This window comes from Somniosus microcephalus, chromosome 12 (assembly GCF_052327205.1).
Source record: "Somniosus microcephalus isolate GS21.2 chromosome 12, FLI_Smic_1.0, whole genome shotgun sequence".
Taxonomy (NCBI): Eukaryota; Metazoa; Chordata; class Chondrichthyes; order Squaliformes; family Somniosidae; genus Somniosus; species Somniosus microcephalus.
The window spans coordinates 54,122,886-54,144,214 of record NC_140998.1 but is presented as its reverse complement, the minus strand read 5'-3'; the positions used below and the strand labels follow the sequence as shown (position 1 = coordinate 54,144,214).

The window sequence follows — 21,329 nt, the reverse complement described above, 5'->3', positions numbered from 1 at the left end:
GCGCGTCTTAAAGGGGCAATGGCCCTAACAGGTAAGTTAAAAGGGCAACGGCCCCAAAAGGTAAGTTAAAGGGAATTATGTGTCTCAATGTAAGGGACAACCAGTGGTACCGCCACAGCATCAACATATTCATATGAAATTATTTTGCTTTTTGAATGAAGGTGTTAACCCGTTTATTTTTAGTGGATTTCATTATGAATTGCTGAAGGACTGCAGAAACCACATTAATAGCCTTAAAATGGTGGCAAGATGATCAGAGCACATTGGGAAAGCTCAATTTGACATAGAAACCATACCAAAGCCATTGGTGTTAGTCTTGGAAGAAGAAATTGAATACCAAAGTCTCAACAGTCTGGTAATAGTAAAATCGACCTTTTTTTCTGAACAATCTCCAAACACATTGAAGTATTAGAAAAGTATTGTTCATAACTGTTGTGTATGTAACCTGTTCCACCTTAAGAGAGCTTAAGCCTGTTCCACCTTAAGAGATGTACTACTTTCTCAGGCTGCTGTAGACGTAATACCGGGGGTGAACACACCGGTATATAAGCACTGTGCAGTAATCTTGTATTCAGTATAGTCCCTACCTCCAACCAGTAAAGACCTGTTTTTATTGTTACTCATTAGTCTGTGTTTTAATTAACTAAATAATTCACAGACTTAACACTGGCGACGAGTCAGGTTCTTACCCTGCGGCAGTTATTCCACGGCGGTTGAAGAGAGGTTTCAAACCTCACCACTCACCACCCCACTGGAAGCGACAGGCATTAGGAACCTGAAGCCTCCATCAGCTTGTGAACCGGAGTAGAAGACAGGACTGGGGAAGAGAGAGGTACAGGGCGATAGCGATCGGCAGATAAGGGCCGGGCCGCTTTGAAGTGAGGGGCGCAGCCGGGCCATCGATCGCAAGCACTGATAAGGGCCGGGCCGCTTTCAAGTGCGAGGCGCAGCCGGGCCATCGATCGCATCCGCTGATAAGGGCCGCACTCGGAGGCTGAAGGGAGACGGCGTCGGGGGACGGGTGAAGACCGCCAAGCGCGGGAAAACCGCCATTTTGTGGGCGGAGGATGACGGCAAGAGCGGGAAGCCGCCATCTTTGATAACAAGTAAAGAAAATAAAATCTGAGAAATTGCAAATCTACAATGCCTAAACACGGGAATATTAGCACCTTTGATAGTGACCTCGAAGATTGGGCCATATATGTTGAAAGAGTAAAAAATTATTGTAAGGCCAATAAAATCCGTGACCAAGATAAAGCTCTAACATTATTAAATTTAATGGGTGCGAAGACATACGGGCAATTGAAACACCTGTTATCACCAGATGAACCGGCGGATAAGACGTTCGATGAGATTGTTACTGTCCTGAAAGATCATCTAAACCCCACGCCGCTGATGCTAGCGGAACGATTTAAATTTTACGACAGAAGGCAGCTACAGCATGAAAGCAATGCTGAATATTTGCTGGAATTGCGTAAATTAGCGAAATATTGTCAGTTTGGAACGGGACTGACAGATGCACTACGAGACAAATTTGTGTGTGGTTTATTTAAACAAGATACACAAAAGCGACTGCTCGAGGAGAATGAGCTGACGCTTGAGAAGGCGGTCACTATGGCAGCAGCACACGAAGCCGCAGCGAGAGGCACGGCAGTAATGCAGCTACGGTCACCGGAGCTCAGTGCACACAATTGGGTGTGAGTTCTGGCAAATGTTATCGTTGTGGAAAGACAACGCATGATCAGAACCAGTGTTGGTTTAAAAACCAAGAATGTAGAACTTGTGGTAGGCTTGGACATATAGCTAGAGTATGCAGGTCAGCGAAGAAGACCAGCAACAAGAAGTCACCGCAAGGGAAATACGCAAAGGTACACAAGGTGGCCGAACAGGAGTCCGATTCAGACGCAAGCAGTATTGAACTGGCTAGCTTAAGGGTACTCAACGTTGGTAAGGGTGCAGACCTCCAGACAATTTGGGTTACTCTTCAGATAGAAGGAGTCCAAGTAAAAATGGAATTGGACACTGGATCGGCATTGTCGGTCATGAATAAGAAAGATTACAGAAGGTTATTCCAACATATTCCCCTACAGGATACGGAGATTATATTGACAACCTACACGGGGCAGAGAGTGTACCCCATCGGGACAATAAAGGTTGCAGTGGCCAACAAGGGCGAAGGAAGTCAAATAATGGACTTATATGTGCTACCGGAGGGAGGTCCACCACTACTAGGCCGGGAGTGGTTTAGAAACATAAATATGGACTGGCATTCGCTAAAAGCCATAAAGAGTGAGAACTCGGTGCAGATAATCAGCCCAGACTCTAGAACTGATGATGGTAAGACCAACCCATGTGCAAAAGACAAAGTTTCAGCACAGAATTCCACTGAGCAACAACAACATAGTTTAACAGAGAATTCTGAGTCTGTCAAGTCTACTGATATGCACATTTTTGAGGGACACTGGGCTCGAACTCAACTCCATTTCAAACTACAACAGCAATTAGAACAAATGATTCGCCGTTTTGAGCAAGAGATGAATGAAATAAAAAAGTTCTTTGTTACAGAGTGGGAGAATCTGGAAAGGCAACAGAAGCAACTGATGGAGAAAATGGAGCAGGAGCACACCAACCATCTGCACGAGGAGGCCGAACGAATCAAAGCTGATTCAGGTTCTGAACGTGCGTGCCATAATCTGGTGTCAGAAGAGTTAATGGTCAGCCAACTCCTTCATATGCTGAGGGACAAGACTCTGAAATGGGAAAAACTTGAACACGAGCTGCGATCTTCAAAGGAAAAGGGTTCGGAGCTCTCAAAAGTCATTGAGATGGCTGATGTGACGACACAAACTGAAACGACTGCAACAGAGCAGCCATTGGATGCCAAAAGTACGCTGACTCACGTCAATGTAGAACAACAGACCGCTGAAACAGCTGCTCCGGTAGAGGGATTGCATAGTCCGAGCAATCAATCTCCAAAGGAAGTTGAAGTATTAAAATCACAAATGAGGTCACTAGTAAACGACTTGCTGAAAGCCCAGAAAAAGCTGGATGCAGAGGTACACATGAAGAAGTCTCTTCAGGAAAGATGTCTGGATTTGGAACAAGAGCTGGCTAACGTCCAGCTGGGTATGGAGGAAATAGACGACCCTCTCACTGGTCTAGCTCAGGACGACACCGAATATTACTATGACCTGGTGGACGACACCGAATATTACGATGTCCTGTCCTGCCCAGCTTGTAACTTCGACTCCCAAAGTGCAGAAATCATGGAGGAGCACCAAAAGTCTACGGAACATCGGGAGAAGCTGGCTCTACGACGGAAACAGGAGGAAGAGAAGGAGGAACTGCGCATGCAGCTGGCAGCTGTGGCAGCTGACAATGGAGCCCAGAGAGTCTCCAAGAAGCAGAAAAGGAAAAGTAAAAACAGAAGATGACCCATCTGAACCATTATCACCTCTACCAGATCACACACGTGGTCCCTCCAAACGGAGCCAAATCAGTTCGGAAGTTCAAGCTGTTAAATCCATGAAAGGACTATTGAATGAGTAACGTGAACCGACTACACCACAGAGATTGAATCTGTGAACTGTTTTCCGCAGAGACTGAATCTGTGATATGTTACGTTAAACATGAAGTTATATATGTATATATGTTATTACGTTATGTTAAATGGGGGGATGACTATAAAGCTAAGAAGGGAGGAGTGTTGTGTATGTAACCTGTTCCACCTTAAGAGAGCTTAAGCCTGTTCCACCTTAAGAGATGTACTACTTTCTCAGGCTGCTGTAGACGTAATACCGGGGGTGAACACACCGGTATATAAGCACTGTGCAGTAATCTTGTATTCAGTATAGTCCCTACCTCCAACCAGTAAAGACCTGTTTTTATTGTTACTCATTAGTCTGTGTTTTAATTAACTAAATAATTCACAGACTTAACAATAACAAGTAGTTTAAGCAGCATGACAACAGCAATTTCTAGAGTCTCCAACAGACACACGGAGGAAGCAGTCTTTCTCAATTTCAAGCACACGTTTAATTTCAAACAGTAAACTGTATAGAGTCCACCTGGCTATGCTGCATCCCAACTGGATGATGGAAAATAGTCTATTCTATTTTGGGGTTGGAAGTGTGAGAAGGCTGGAGGATTTGTTGGTGAAGAAGTTTAACTTTCAGTTGTATTGCGGGGTACGGCACATTAAAGACGCTGGCCTCACTCAAGCCAACAGAGTTATAACTATCTTAGTCACAGGTTCTCCAATTTTCTCAAATTGAGAGAATGACTGAACAGTGTCAGCTTGGCTCAGTAAATTGTACTTGTACCTCTCATTCAGAAGAATGTGGGCCGACGTCCATTTGACAATTAACTAGACTGACACTCCAGTTTGGCACTGATGAAATATTAAACTGAGGACCCATCTGCCAGTTTCACTGGCTTTGCTGGATATTAAAGATCCAATGGCACTATCCAAAGAGCAGAGAGTTCTCCCAATATCCTGGCTAACATTCTTCCTTCAACCAACTCCACCAAAAATTGAATAACTGGTCATTCACCTCATTTCTATTGCTGTGTGCAAAATGGCTGCCACATTTACCCACATAACCACTGTAACTGCACTTCAATGTAATCTATTGTATGCAAAATGCTTTGGGATATTTCGGAGAGATGTGATAAGACACTATGGGCAGGATTTTCTATGGGCCATGGAGGCGGGATTGGAGGCGTGTGGGGGGTTAAAATCCCGAAATCGGGGGGGGCACGAACCCATCCCGCCCCCAACCTGCCTCCATGCCAGTTCAAAGGAGGCGAGTACCCAACCCGCACTGGGACCCGCCTCCCCGAGGCGGGAAGGGGATTAGTGCCAATTAACTGCCTGTTAACAGGTAGTTAACAGGCAGTTTTTAGCCTAATACCTAATTTCATTCTTGAAGTGTGAGATTCCCGACAGCTCCAAACCACGCCAAGTTAGTGAGGCGGGCCATCGTGCTGAAGGGCTTGGAGGGGTCGAGATGTCCGGTGTTCAGGTGAGTGATGGGTGCATAAGTGTGTTTGGTGTGTTTAAGTGTTCAAAGTAGTTTTATTTACCTTTACAGCCTTCCTTCCTTCAGGTCTCGGGAGTCCCTCATCTCACCAGCACAGAAAGCAGAATGGCCGCGATCTGTCAAAAATTGCAGCATTCAGCTTTCTGTTTCGGAGAGATCTCTAAATCATCCTGAGAGGAAGGAATTAACTTGGAGTACAGATTGTCAGTGTTTGACAGCTTCAAAGAACTGTCAAACGCTGATATTTCATCTGTCAAAAGGTCTTGACAAATGAAATATCAATCTGTGACGTCACCTGTTGCCGGGTGGCCCTTAATTGGCCTGCTGAGCCCGCTGGGCGGGCTCAACAAGGTCAATCAAGTCAAAATCGCGTGGCTTGGCTACAACTCGATGGAGGCGGGACTACAACCCCGAAAGTTGTAGTCCCACCTTCTACCCGCCTCCTCACTGAAAATCCAGCCCTATATAAATGCAACGTCTTTCTTTCACATTTAATAGCAATGAATATCAAGTACAGGTGCACATGCTTTTTGTAGGAAAACAGTTCCAATGTACTTGACCTGCTTCACTCAGCCACACACACTTATTCTACATACTGGTGTTCACTGCCTGGTGATGTGGGCTTTAGCTTGCACTGTTAAATAAATAGACAGCTTGAACTCTTACACTGAAAGCAACAGAGTGCTAATTCACAATTTGAGCTGCTGATCTGGCCGGTCTTGCTACAGGTGAAGGAGGGGAATCAGTGTGGTTCAGCCGTTAGATGCTAGGGTTTTAACCCTAATATGGTAATAATTTGGTATGAAAATCCCAGTGCAACAACAACTTGAGTAAATGTAGCACTGAAGTAGATATATTGGTGAAATATAATCAAAAAGTAAACTTCATTGCATCATATTTTTGCCAAAACTTTGTTAAAAACAAAATTTCAACCTAGAACTTTTGCAGGAGAAAAACCACTTGGCTTTCCTCTACTACAGCATTGCTACGCAAATTACCTTGGTCTAGATCCAATAAAAAAAATGGTGACAAAAATAATCTATTCTCAGTCACAGCACACAATTTACAACTAATTCGTGTGTGTAGAATTTACAGGGCTTGCAACATTATTTAATTGCTTCCTACATTACAACAGTGACTACATTTAAAAAAAAAAGTACTTCACTGGCTGTAAAGCGCTTTGGGACGTCCAGTGGTCGTGAAAGGCGCTATATAAATGCAAGTCTTTCTTTCTTTTCAACCCTATTTTAAGATCATACCTAGTTAATTTGACGTACCAAATAGCCACACAATATAGATTATACCCACCTCCATCTTCATCAGAATCAAAATCAGACTCTTCACTGTCATATTGTCTGGAGGGCTTGTGTCCCTCCCCCTCGTGTGTCCAGACCATCACTGTTGTATCTGCTCCCCCAACTGTAACGAGCAAACTGTCATCATGTGTCCAACGTACATTTGTTACGTGCGTGCTGTGAGCCACATATCTTTTGAACTTCCCGTACTTTCCCTTAATTCAAAGAGGCAACAGATAAAAATTACTTTAATTTACATTTACAAATGTCAAAGAGACAACAATGACTATAAGTGGGATGTAATTTTTTTTTACTAAATATGCCGCAGTCTCAATTTCTCCTGATAAACTATATAAAATAAAATAATTTTTCGTAGACAAATTTTTTTTTAATTTTTCAATTATTTACTGCTTTATTGGTTTCTACTTCAATGGATAAATAACAAAATATAGAACTTTATTTGTCCATTATTCATCATTCAAACAAGGCAGACCATGTATTCCTTGAAATAGTGTCAGTAAGCCTCACCTGTTAATTTTACATAAATATGGGTAAAACTGGCATTAGTGCCATCCCTGGCAAAGAACAGATAATTTACTTTTTAACATCATTTTGTATTTTTTTCCATTTTGATTTATTGAATACAAAAAGAAACACAGGCCGCGATTTTACTAACCTCGGCGGGCAACGTCGGTGGCAGGTCCCGACCCCGCTGCTGGCTCCATCCTGGCCTCTGAAATGAATTTCCCTTGATGGAGATTGTTAAGCCCGCCCAGCGCGTTTGCCGGCCAATTAGAGGAAGCAGGTCTGGGGACGTCATTTGATGATGCGTCATCAGCCAGTTTCCTTAAAGGGACCATGGCCAACTTTATTTTGACATTTGTGCTGTCAGTGTTCTACTGCACTGAGATGCTGCAAACACTGACGAGCACTGCACAGAGGTGCACGGCTGCACCCAGGTTCTCCCTTGACTCTCCATATACTTATGGAGGGAGTCACAGCACACAGGGGGGTCCTCTTCCCTTCCCATGGGCAGGAGAGATCTCCCCAGGAGATCAACACAGCCTGGTTGCACATTGCAGAGGAGGGCACAAGCAGGGATGTGGTCAGGAGGACCTGGGTGTAGTGGCGCAAACCTTTCAATGATCTCATTAGATCACGAAACGTTAGTACAAAGCCACACTCAACCTCATCTTGCTGTTCCACTCATCACATCCCCATCACTCTGCCTTCACTACCCTACTCCTGCACATCCTTACTCACATCAACTTACCTTGCACCTCCACCCCTCCCTCTCTATCTACATTATCACATCCCCATTTCACTAGCCACTGCTCATACTCACCCTCATCCTCGTGCAATTATACCAACTAACACACAAGGCTAGGCACTTGGGTGTTTTATGCAATGTTCATGTAAAGTTTCTGTTAATGTGGTGTCAAACCTTTATTTTCAACACTTTGCGTTCTTGGACAAATTTGTGTTCACCTTTGGAAGTGGCTTAGTGAGCTGCAGTGAATGGTGAGACATAATGCTACCCCCCACAATAATGATGAGTGTGATAGGAATGGCTTGGGCATTGTAGCGATGCTTTATGGTGTTGGTGTGGGGTGGTGCCAACCTGGCGCATCATGTGGCAGCCAGAGTGTACAGCGTTAAGTGAAGTAAATCTGGTTGTGGTGAGGTCATCCCTGGCCTCCCGGGCAGCAATGTGGTTGGGTGCTGATGCCCTCTGTCCTGTGCAGCATCAGGTGATTGCGGAGAAGGTTGGTGGTGTTGTTGATGGTGCTGCTGGTGTGCCTGGGGCTGCTGGTGTTGGGGCTGATCGTGGTGGGATTCTGAGGACCAAGGTGAGAGAGTATAAAGGGCACCCATGCCGACGGAATAGATGGCAGGTGAAATAGAGATAACAGAAGCGATTGGTTAATGGTGAGAGAGGTAATGAGGTCAGACAGGATGGAGACTTGTGTAAAGACTTGCAGCATGGTCAATCTGTTGTGGAAATGCAGTGAGGAAGAGTTTGTGGCTGAGGGAAGATATCTCTAAGGTGGGGGATTTACTGTACATTTGAAGCTGTCAACTCAACAGCTGATTCAATGGCCACTGAACTCCTGCCTCAGCTTGACAGATGTGGTCCACGACCAGCATGGACGAGCTGTCAAATGCAGGTGAGCTGAAATTCATTCTTAAATGGCTCTAAACGAGCCACTAATTATTTAAATTGAGTCCACTGCTGCTGCATATCGGGTCTGCTCAGCGCTGACAGACCCAACATCGGGGAAAGGCACGTGGCGGCGGGTTCACAGCGGGGTCCCAGCCCACTGGAGAAAAAAAACACTTTCCCACCCGAGCTGCCACCGATCGCGCCCACTGACCCCCCGGAAAATCCAGCCCACATTTACTAAAAAGGCAAGAAAGTTGTTTCATCAATCAAAGCAAAAATAAAAAAAGAGTGTAATTACCTTCACTGGGTATCGGAACAACTTCACAAATCCAAAGTCATCTCCTGTAGCTAGCACTTTTTTGTTACTAGTAAGACAGGATGCAGAAACATCTGTGACCTCGCTTACCATGGGCCAAATAGCTTCACATGAAGGACCTAAGACACAAGTCCAAGACGTCCAGTCTATCTTCTCCACCTGAAAAAGTAAGTTTATTGCTTTGATAAAGTCTATTAATTGATATAAATTCTATCTCATAAAAACTATTAGTGTAAAAAAATTGTACTCTACTGCATATTATTCCTTGCAGGACTGTTTTCTCCTCTTTTGAAGTCATTGTTTGAGTACTACAATAAGGCTTTGTTGTCTAACAAATGTTCGCCAAATTTGAAATATCCTAAAAGAGGTTAAAAGTTCTGTTTGTACAATTTATTTTGTGCTAGTTTTTACTGATTTCAACAAATCTTACAAAACAAAGATCAGCTTGTTAAAGACACATTAAAAGTACTTGTTTAATATTGGCCCAGAAATTGCTGTAAAAAAACAGCAAGTTTAATGTGCACGTCGTCATTAATGTGTAAATCATCCAGCAACTTGTGGTGAGAAAGAAATACCCCGTGAATTACAAATCGCCACAAGTTGTTGGACTATTTCGCCGCTCGCCTCGCGAAAAAGATAACGCGCCCTCAACCTCCCTGTGAGTTTCAAGAAATTGCTGCATTTGCACATTAATTGCCAATTAAACTCGCCGCAGAAAGTTAGAGCTGGTACTTAGCCTTTTTAACGAGATTTATGTTCCTGCAATGCCATGTAACCTCTCCGACCCAAAAAGGAAACAATTGAAACTGTGGAGTCTCTTTCCTGCAGGTAGTAAATCCTACAAGTAGTAAATTGTTGTTAGAGAATTTTTTAAAATTAAATTATAAATTTTAAAATATTTCTTACTTTTCATTTGTCTCTTTTTTCTCTCTCTTAATCCAATCATTCTTTCCTGCTCTTTATTTCTCTTTCTGTACCTGATTTGACTCTAATTCACCCCATTTCCTTCTCCGTCGTTCAGCTGATTGTTTTGCAATCCTTAAATCTCATTGGTTAAGGGGATTGACTGTTGGTCTCATCGTTCACCAATGTCCCAGATGGTCCGTTGACCTCTCCGGGCTGTTATCAGCTTGCACATCCAGTACAAACATTTTTTTAAGCTGAAGGGTGAGGGAAAAAGTCTAACTCACAGGGCATGCCATGAAGTGCCCCGCTCCAGCAAATTCTGGGCCATTATATTTGTCTTACCTCTGTCTTATTTATAATCTGTGGTTTTCCACGAGGAGCTTCAAAGAATAACTGTTCCTTAGCACCAGTATTAACTTGTAAAAGTTTTCCTGTTGAAAAGTGAAACATGTTGCTCAACACCAATAACCTTTCCATCAATCCTCAACTTCAATAAACTGGATTGATTAAAAGAAAAGAACCAAAGAACAATTTGATTTATGTCTATTGTTTAGTGAGTGATATCAATAGAATAGACAGGACACTGTTGAATATGTGACACCAAGGGCGCGATCTTGCCAGCCTTGGGGAGGCGGGTCTGCCAGGAAAATGACAGAATCTGGGGGCGGGTGCCCATCCTGCCCCCAACCCGCCTCCGTGTCATTTTCCCAGGAGGCGGGTAGCCGACCTGCGCTGGGTCCCATCTCCTGGAGTGGGAGAGGGATTTCAACCACTTAACTGCCTGTTAACAGGTAGTTAACAGGCAGATAAGAGGATTATCCCCATTTTACCTACACAAATGTGGGCTTCCCGAAGGCTGTGAACCCCGTCAGGGTCACCGAGGCGAGCAGTGGGTCTGCGGGGGTCGGAGGGGTGCAAAAGTGCGCTGTGAAGGTAAGTGATGGGTGCAAGTGTGGAGAGGTGAGTTTGTAAGGTAAGTGGAAAGTGTTAGAAAAAGTTTACTTAACTTTGTTTCTTCCTGCAGGCTTCAATCGTTGGGGATGCGGAGTCTCGCATCGCCGCGGCAGAGATGACAGATAGCTGCTGCATTCTCCAATGCAACAACCATCTAATTTCTGCTAAAGAAAGAGGTTTGGTGAGTCTTGAATACAAGAACTCATCAAACTACAGAGAATGTCAGTGTTTGACCGCTTCACAGAGCTGTCAAACGATGACAATTCATCTGTCAAAAATTTTTGACAGATGAAACGTCATACACTGACGTTCTCTGTAACTGGCATCCCCTTAATTGGCCTGCTAAGCCCGCTGGGCGGGCTTAACACGGTCAATCAAGGGAAAATAGCGTGGGTTGGCCAGAAGTCGATGGAGGTGGGACCAAAACTCGACAAGTGGGAGTCCCGCCTCCAAAAGCTCCCCATTGGCAAAATCCAGCCCCAATTTTCAGCATTTTGAATTGCTTGGTTCATTTACTTAAAGATCATTTTACGTCTTTAATCAAAAGATCCAAGTGGTTCGTGTCATTGATTTAATTAGCAGCATTACTTGTTATATATTGTGCAGCCTTATACGTTCGATGCAGACAAGCTCAACATTCATATATATCAAGATATTAAAAATTGTATTTTACAGTGTCCGTTAGGGTGTGGTAGTATAGTAGTTATGGTACTGAACTAGAAGCCTAGAGATCGTGAATTTTAATCTCACTATGGCAAGTTATGAAACTGAATTCAATAAATCTAGTAATTTGTAGGCTGGAACCAGAAAATAAAATACAGAAAGCTGCCAACTCGTAATAAAAACCCAACCTGTTCACTAATATTCTTCAGGGAAGGGAACGAGACATCCCTACCCTAGCTCGTCTATACAATTTCAGTCCCACACTATGTGCTTGACCCTTGATGACCTCCGAAGTGGCCTAGCAAGCCACTCTGTTGCAAAAACAATCAACACTCGGTGGTCCAAGAATAAGCTTCTCAGGGAGACTAGGAATGAGCAATAAATACAGCCTTGCCAGCATCATCCAATATCCTGAGAACAATTTGTTTTTTTAAAGTTCTTTTACCGTTAATAAATAATAGAGTAATATTGAATTTATCCAGGGACTTCTCCATCAAGGAATTAGTGGAAATGTTTGTTTTGGCACCGAAGAGGTTAAAAGTAGGAGTTTGAAACATGTGTTAGTTCTTCCAAAATCGGGTCCTTAATGAGAAAAAAAGCCTCAACTTCACTGCTTGAGGGATATATTAGTGCATACGACTTGAGAGAAGCTAAGACAGGCTGCCCATTAAAATATCATATCCCCAGTCCCCACCTGCCCTACCACTTGCCAGCCCCCACGATTAGAAGCCTCCTTCGCCGGTCCCTAGCGGCAAATGGCCTGCTCGCACATGGACTCAATTGTCTGCGCACTAAGCTGTCTGGAACATCCTCCTTCCTTTGCTGTAACACCCACGCTTCCTCCATCGAAGGTCAGCATTCTGGCCATTTCCCTCGACCCCACAGCCAGGGTCTGCGCCTTTGCCTCCGCCCTCCCCCATTGAGTTGCACTCTGTAAGCCTATCATCTTGCCCCATCCTCTGAGCAGCATCTCATGCTTCCCGCCCCATTCTGAACACATTCCTCCCATTAAGCAGCACTGTTGAACATTGCCCCCGCTACTGATAAAGTATATAATCGTTCACCCTCCCCCCACCAACTAAGCAGACCATCACAGAAATATAACACAGTTACAACACAGTCTATGTTGCTGTTTACCCTCCACACAAGGAATAGTTCTAATCACATGTACCACATTTCCCTTCAATCCTTTTCCCTTCATCTCACTGTAATGAAAATACTAGTTTGAAGGCCATGTTATACCACTGAGCTCAAAAATAAACATTTTATCCAGCCTATTCCATACGTATTCTATAGTATTAGAACCACTTTTTAATCAATTGTTTTCATAGTCAGCATCTGTATTGAATTGCCAAAGTCCATTCTCCCTGTTGACTCTAGAATTTTAAGTGATGCTTTGTATCATCATTTTGCCTGCAGCTGTATAAGTATTATTATCAAGCTGAACTCAGAGCCCACGTTGCACTATTTCTGCTGGTGATATTATGACTCATGGCTGTCCATCAATTTCACCATTTCCTGTGACTAGAAATGAACCATGGAACTGGCCAGAAAGTCAAAGTGGCTTCGTGATACAGGGCTAGAAATTGGGCACCTTAGCGCCTCCAGTTATTGCCTCCGGGGGGGGGGGGGTGATAATGGGGCGCAAAGCATTTACCGACCAGACGCGGTGAGAAGATCGACTCCCACTATATTCGGCGGGAGTTTTGTGGTGGCAGTATGGCGTTGTGCCCCGATCTCCTTCGCCCGCAGATCGTGACGTTATCGCTGTGCGCATTGCCCCGGTTGCGCCCCGGACTCGAACTTCGGTTCTGCCCCCTGCAGCATCGCCAGGCGATGACACCGACAGCTGCAGGAGGCGTTCATCGGGAGGCGGGGCGCTTCAGGGGCAATACTTAAAGGCAAGGTGGCCGAGTTAAGTTGAAAAAATTCTCAAATGGTCTTTCAGTTTTTTTTTCAGTTTTCTTCGCCAACGATCGATCAGCCCGGCACTCTGCTGCAGTGCATCGGGCTGATCAGGCCGGATTGCGGCTGCAGTCAGGGACCAGGGATGTTTTTCCCTTGCAGAGCCTACAGCGATGGCCCTTCCCTTTAAGGGAGGGAAGGAGCCTTCCAACGCAGCAGAGCTGCACGGCCCATTGTGCAGCGCGACACACCTACCGCCCAGCCTGCTGCCTGTCGCGCTCCAGGAAGGAAGTGGGGCGCTTGATCTGGCATTCCACTTCCTTCCTGGAGCGCAAAACCACATTTTTTTTAAAAGTTGAAAAACATTAGCGCCTGGCGCTAATTTTTTCCAGGTTAGTGCCCCAAACGGGGCTATAATGAATTTCTCCCCCAAAATGTCTAAGTATATTTCTACAGCTGTTGTTCTCAATCCTGCCTTAGGGCTTTTCCCAAGATCTCAGTCAAGCTAGTTCAGGGAGAGGAGAGACAGCTTATTTTCTTTCAGGATCAGTGTATTTGTCCGTGTACATAGCAACAGTATGTAGGTTCTATTCTGGCAGTATTTCCAGAGGGCAAATTTATGATGTTAGTTGGAGCTGTGGAAGGCCAGTTGACTAAGACTCTACAAGGTAGGTAAACTCATTTTTTCTTCCAGTGCAATGAACATTTGATTGAGGTCTTGTGCTTACTAGTACCTGGTGGTATGAAACTAGACTTCCACTCTGCTAATGGTATTAAAGTCAACATCAGTCCCAGAACCTAGGAGGGTAAACCTCATGGTGTTTGGTCTGGTGTTCTGACTCTGCTGAGAATCTATTGCCCAATGGGTCAGTACGAAGAAAGACTATGGCAATTTATCTTAAGACTCTCTAACGCTATTCTGTTTGATGACATGGTCTTTCAGAATAACTTGCCGAGAGGCATGTTTTATTAACAAAAGATGACAGACACTAAGAATAACTCATACATATTGGCACTTCGAGCAGTGGTTCAAGTGGGTATTAAAGTCACCTTAACTAAAAATAAAAATGTTTACTTTGAATAATGTGGTCAAAGTACAGAGAAGTGTCTGAAATCAGGATTTGACTTATGAGGTGAAAAAATGTATTACACCTGTCTTACTCTTAATTCTCCCTACTGGTGTCCTGGGCTTAGTTCTGTTTAGTGCATGGAAGAATTGTAATAAAGGCCAGGAATTTCCTCTGAGCTGCTCCTGCTCCACCACTGTAACCTCACTGGAATTGTGGCAGAAATCCCATTTATGTGCATAAACAGGGTTACCGCTGCACTTCTGGTGAAGCTACGGTGGTGGAGCATGAGCAGTTCTGTGAAAAAAAATTGTTACTGCAGAAAATTTTTCTAATTATGCATTTTTCTTTTAAATGTCAGAGAGAGAGAGAGAGACAGACAGACAGACATGCGTACCTCTTTTGTCCCAGTCCAAATGTGTTATATAGCTGGAAGCTCCTTTGCAGATTCCAACTCGTTTACTACTCATTATATTGTAGATGTCTACAAAGTTATCATGAGATGCTACAGCCAAGTACTTGCCAGGACCTGAAATTTTAAAATTGCATATCATTACTTCTTAGAACTCAATTAAGAAGAAATTAACCCTAATTTGGCACTGAATTGGAAATTTCACTTAGATAAACCACAAGATGGTTGGCATGAATAGATAAATGTCAAGTTGGCCCAAATACAGTCCTGTGTACGCCTCTCATGTTTGAGATGAGGCATGCTGTTGTGGCAGGGTAGAAGGAGCTTGTTCGGCATTCTACCGTGCTATACATGACCTGGGAGAGCTTGATGCTGCGGGGCATCAGCAATTGAAAATGGTCCATTCCCCACCACTAATATCTCTTGATGAGCAAAATATTCACATAAAAATAGAGACATAAAAGCAAATCAACCAGTTAATGGGCTTCCCAGTAGCCACTGCAAAGTTGCATTGGATTTTTAACAAAGAAAAGATGAATTTGGATCCCAGCCTAAACTAACATTTGAACGTGGTCTCGACATGTGTTATCTTCCTTGATTGAGTTATTTGTGGGAATGGACGGAACATTATGAGGAAAGCATAATGTGACCAACCAAGGAGTGCTACTGATGGCATTGATGGTGCAGTCCATGGCCGAACCACCTCAACTTAATCGATGCAGATGGATGAACACAGTAGGGAGAAAATAGGAAGTACAAGGGAAGCAACTTAGTTGTTCCCAGAACATGTATTATTACATGTGCATTTGATAATTATTTTTTCAGCACACATTACATAAATAGTTCTTATAGTCTTCCTATTGTTAGTGTTTTGGATAAAGACCTGAACAATGTCCTTCATACAAATTTTAATAAAAAGGTTAAAGTTGACTTCTAATCCAGTATCGTGTGTTATGATTCAGGACATGTTTTTAAAACACTGTGCCCATTACTGATGGCATAAATAAGGTCAAAGGAAGGAACAAACAGAAAGGGAGTAGGAAGCCAGGAAAACAAATACAATCCCAAATCCTGACAAAACCATAACATTAGGGAACTTGGCATTCAATTACTATCCTTTGAAGCTACACACCTCAGACCTGACTGCAATCCCTCAGAAAGGGAGTAAGGCAACTAGTTTTAACCAAGTGATCCATTCAGCAATTTAAAAAATTCTCAAGAGTGGCTCATGATTTTTCTCAAAAATAGTACAAATAGTGAACCCATGACACTGTGTGACATAGAGCTTGTTCAATCATTTTATGATTGGGACTATGAATTTCTTGAGTGAAATGAGTCTGGCAATTCTCTTTTGAGTTACTAATGGGCAAAAATTCCCGGCATAATTCAATGTTAATGGACAGCTTTGCACCAAGAGCACAAGGATAGTTAATGTGGGAAATGGAAATGTCACACTGATAAAGGAGTGGGTGCTCTTTTCAGGCAAGGGGTAAGGTACATCACTGCCTTAGAATATAGCAGTTGCTTCCCTGTAGAGGGCGGCGCACTGTTTTGGCTCTCTAATTACCGCCAGTTCCAACGCAAAAGTCTGCGGGCAAGTGTAAGTGTAATGAACGGCTAGCGCCATTCGTTCCCGGCCGACTGCAAAATCTGGGTCAATAAATGAGCACACTGGATAAAAAGAATGATAAAGTATTCTGTTCTCTGACACTGACATCATCCCCCCCCCCCCACCCACCTCCAAGAACAAAAAAATCCTAAAATATTAAACATTTAAAAAGTGTTTTCAATGTTTTGGAAATAAATGTTATTTTTTTTCTGCACCTTGAACTATTGTAAACATTTCTAATATGCAGATATTTTGGCCTGGGTTTTTCAGAAGATTGTATAATTCTCATCACACTGTACAATGAAAAAATTACCAGAATTTAAATACATTCATGTATTTACTAAAACATCAATTTTCAAACAAAGCAGAATAACTGATTCAATAATAGTTGTTTTAGCTAAGCCTACATACCTGGGGAAAACCTAATATCTGAAATGTGCTCTTTTCTATGATGGAATGAAACAAGATCTTCAAGAGTATCTGAATTCACAATCAGGAAACTGCCATCATTTAAGCCAACAGCGAGAGATCTCCCATCAGGGGAGAAACAACAACACCTGCCACCTATAAGTATGACAACATAGACATTGTATTAGTGTTAAAGTGCTAAATGCTGCTTTTTCTAACAAACCAATTCTACAATCTGTTTTGGAATGGATACTCTCCATAACTAAAAAAAAAATGCACAAAAGAAACTGATGCAGCATTTAAAAAAGATTGCAGTAATATTCTTTCACCATTAAATATAGACCTCCAGTGGCTTTGCTCACACATTGTCCAGGAGCTAGAGTGAGGTTTCTGTTTTATTCATAGTCCCGATTCATTCATCGCTGTAATACAGTAAATTTACTGAAGCAATATATCACATGGCTAATGAAGCAAAATAATATTATGTACCCGGATACTAAAAGTCAATGGCGTCACAGAAAGAATATATTACTTACCTGTCACTTTACAGAACTCACTTAAGGTGCAAGTAACATTGTTCCTCTCTTCCCAAAACCTGTTATTCTCAGTTATTTACATTATTTTATTGCTCTACCCACCATGGATTTGCAGTGTTTACTTAAGGTGCAGGTACTTGTATTTTTGTGATTATTCTTCTCTTTTTCCTCCCCAAAATCTTCCATCTAGTTAATTTTATGCATACAAAACTTACTGATGGTGAATTTATAATTTTTGTTGAAGTTGGCACTGGCAAAATTTGACAGCATTTCACAAAGAATATTCTTCTGAGAACTGTTAAAAAGATATTCCAACTGTAATGCTTCGTAAAAACATGCGTATTGCCCTAGTCATGCTGCATTTGGAGATTGCCTCAGTGCAGCTCTTCTACATGTTGGCTCAAAAAATGACCATTGGACAATTAAACTTGAGCTCTAAATTTACCTTGCCATGGAGTAACACAAGGGTCCACCATCAGTCTATGTCAGCAATTGGTTTACCCAAAATTTTCCCCACAAAAAGAAACAGTTAGCGAGAGCAATAGACATTTTCAGTGCAATAAATACGAGGTGGATAAAATTTACCATTGATTTCTTGAGACTAGTGAAACAAGATATAACTTCCGGCATAGAATTTGGATGAGGCCTTGGAACTGCCCTATCCACATGCCATGCAAGACAAGGTGTGGCTACCACCAATGCGTGCAGCTCATTAACCCCTTGTGACCAGACAAGGGTTAGAAAAGTCATTGTTTTGCGTGAAGGATACATTCATAAGAACTCACGTTCAAACGGTACAGATATCGATTTGCTCTCAACAAAATTCAAATCTCACACAGGGTAAACCTGATTAATGCTATGTTGCAATTTGCAGGTTCTTTTCATAAACCTCTCATAAACCAGGACAGCAAAGCACATTCTTCAATTGCCAACAATGGCAGATTACAATCAGAAATAAGAAGTGTGAACTTGGATGAAATTATAACATTTAAGTTAAGCATGAGAGCTCACTGTAATCACAGAATTGCATAGAAATTGCAACATGGAAATAGTCAGGGGCTAGGCCTGTACTGGGGGTGTCCCCAGGCCACGTTCATGGCCCAGGACAGGAAAATGCAGTACATATGGGCTTGGAAAGACAGAGCACACTTTGGGCATGCTGTTCCAACCAGCACCAGGACAGGCTGAGAAACAGGAAAACCAGCCCTATAATATTTCTCTTTCAAAATGCTTCTGAAATATTTTATTCTGCATTCTTTCAATAACATTATTTATACTAAACACCAGTTTGGATCACCCTTGACTGACAGTCCAAACTAGCTAACATAAAGAAAATACTGCAGATGCTGGAAATCTGAAATAAAAACTGAAAATGCTGGAGATACCCAGCAGGTCAGGCAGCATCTGTGAAGAGAGAAACAAAGTTAATGTTTCAGGTCAATGACCTTTCGTCAGAACTGGAAAAAAGCAGGAAATGGAACAGATTTTTAAGCAAGTGTAGGGGCTGGGAAAGGGGGGAGGGGATGAAAGAACAAAAGGGAAGGTCTGTGATAGGATAGAAGGCAGGAGAGGTAAAGAGACATTAAGAGATATTCAAGGCAAAAGGAGATGGTAATGGGACAGGTTAAGAAACAAAGGATGGCTCTAGACGAAGTGTAAATTGCGCTGACAGAATGAAAGACAGCTGCCATGTGGGAGAGAAGAACAGAAGGCACAAACAAAGTGTGGATAAAAAATATATATATGATAGGTGTAGTGTATGTAACCTGAAGGAACTATATTCTGCAGCCCCTGTATACTGCAGTACCAGTAGTAACCACCCCTGTATATAAGCCTGTGTAGTAACCTTGCATAGTAGTTCCAGTTTTGTCTCCGTTCAGTAAACACCTGTTATCACCAACTCCTGCAGTCCGTGTCTCAATTACACACGGACGTTACACTGGCGACGAACAGATTCGAACTTACCTACAGTTCTGCACCACCTCACGGGGATCCATCCCTGAAGCGAAGTTATTGCAGGTCGAGGCCAGAAGGAAGAAATCCAAAAAGAAAAAAAAAAAGGCAGAAACGGGCGTCGACCGTGGGCAACCGCCCTCTGATTCATCGAATTAGAAGATTTGCAGGAGAGGCTGTCGAGAGCGGGGCTTGGTTATCCAGTCTATGGTGTTCCAGCTAATCGGGCTGGTGGCAGGTAGTACACTGATCCTTCCTGGGCTGCGACGGGCTAGAGCTCGATCGGGTGGCTTTTCAACGGGGCCGAGCAGCGTTGTCGGGAAGAGGAGAGAGAGAGAGAAGGTGGAGCACACAGGGCGCTGCCGGTGCTACGAAGCCGGGCAGCGTACAGACCCGAGAAGAGGGAGGGAAGTGTCCCATAGGGTCTGCTCTGATGACGGGAACAGTAATTAAAATAAAAGAAATTAGAAGCGCAGAAAGCCGCGAGGAGCTGCAGTTTGCCACGGGGACCGCGGAGAGCGGCGTTGGCAGCAGCGCGGGGGGAAGCGCGCGAAGACCATAGGGCGTCGCCATCAAGGCATAAAAACGCCAGCAACAGCGCTAGCAGCAGCGGGAAGGCAGAAAGCGCGGGAGGCGCCATCTTAATCCAGCAGGGAAGAAGGCAAAGCGCGGGAGGCGCCATTTTGTTCAATCGGGGAAGAAGGCAAAGCGCGGGAGGCGCCATCTTAGATCTCCAAGATGCCGAAGACTGGCAATATCACTGCCTTCGATAATGCAATAGAAGACTGGACCACGTATGTGGAAAGAGTCGAAGTATATTGCGAGGCAAATGAAGTAGCCGATGAGAAAAAGGCATCGGTACTACTAAACTTAATGGGCGCAAGAACGTACGGCCTATTGCGGAACCTGATCACTCCAGTCAAACCGATGGCGAAGAGTTTTAACGAAATTGTTGATATCCTACAGGAACACCTAAATCCTACACCGCTGCTGATAGCAGAAAGAGAAATCAGCATAAAGATGAGAGCAATGCTGATTACCTTACGGAACTACGCAGGCTATCGAAGCACTGCCAGTTCGGAGCAGGACTGGCAGATACCCTACGGGACAAATTTGTCTGTGGACTCCTGAGTGAAGACCAGAAGAGCGATAGTGAATCCAGGAACAAGAGACTAAGCTGTCTCAAACTACACAACGTAATCGCAAAAGAGGATCACCGAACCATTTGGGTCACCCTCACGATAGCAGGGTCCCAAGTCAAAATGGAATTGGATACAGGATCAGCCCTGACCGTCATGAATCGACGAGACTACAAGCGGCTATTCTCACACATACCCTTGAAAGACACATCCATTGTCTTGAAGACGTATACGGGGCAGAAAGTATACCCCAGAGGGAAAATAAGGGTGCCTGTCAAATACAACGGCAAGGAAATACAGAAATTGTATCTGTACATACTGCAAGATGGTGGACCACCGTTATTGGGACGTGAATGGATCAGAAAGATAAGTTTAGACTGGCACTCCATTCAGGCACTGACTGTGGCTGGTAAAAAGGATGACGACGTCACACCTGGACGATTGTCAAAAATCTTGGCTAACGCTAAAGAGGTATTTCAACAAGGACTGGGAACTCTTGAAGGCGTAACCGCCTCGATAAAAATAGAAGAGAATGCAATTCCCAAGGTTTTCAAAGCAAGACCGGTACCGTATGCAATTCGCCCAGCCGTCGAGGCAGAGCTGGAGAATCTGGAGAATGCAGGCGTGTTATCTAAGGTAGACTGGAACGAGTGGGCGACACCCATCGTTCCTGTCATGAAGAAAACGTTAAACAATAAGTCTGAGGAGCCAAGGAAGGTTCGCATCTGTGGGGACTTCAAGGTGACTGTGAACCCAGTCCTTCACACAGTACAGTATCCTCTTCCGAGGATAGAAGATATTTTCGCCTCACTATCTGGAGGGAAGCGTTTTACAAAAATTGACCTAGCGCAAGCATATTTGCAGATGGAGGTTGAAGAATCCTCTAGGAAATATCTCACGATAAACACTCACAAAGGTCTTTACCAGTATAATCGACTGGTATTCGGAGTAGCAACAGCT

The 21,329-nt window shown here is 43.6% G+C and overlaps 1 protein-coding gene across 5 annotated transcripts in view; it reads right to left on the bottom strand.

The window, feature by feature from the left end:
* LOC147109195 (echinoderm microtubule-associated protein-like 5) overlaps positions 1–21,329 on the bottom strand; it is a 236,892-nt gene that overhangs the window by 72,480 nt on the left and 143,083 nt on the right. For all 5 annotated transcript variants that reach the window (XR_015080190.1, XM_086002884.1, XM_086002885.1 and 2 more), the window contains 5 exons: positions 16,745–16,897; positions 14,710–14,841; positions 10,066–10,154; positions 8,800–8,976; positions 6,351–6,552 (listed from right to left, as the gene is read on the bottom strand). Coding sequence is in view for 4 of the 5 variants with exons in the window: in XM_086002884.1 (XP_085859010.1) it covers positions 6,351–6,552; positions 8,800–8,976; positions 10,066–10,154; positions 14,710–14,841; positions 16,745–16,897 (753 nt within the window). In the remaining variant the exon portion in view is untranslated. The remainder of the gene's footprint in view (positions 1–6,350; positions 6,553–8,799; positions 8,977–10,065; positions 10,155–14,709; positions 14,842–16,744; positions 16,898–21,329) is intronic.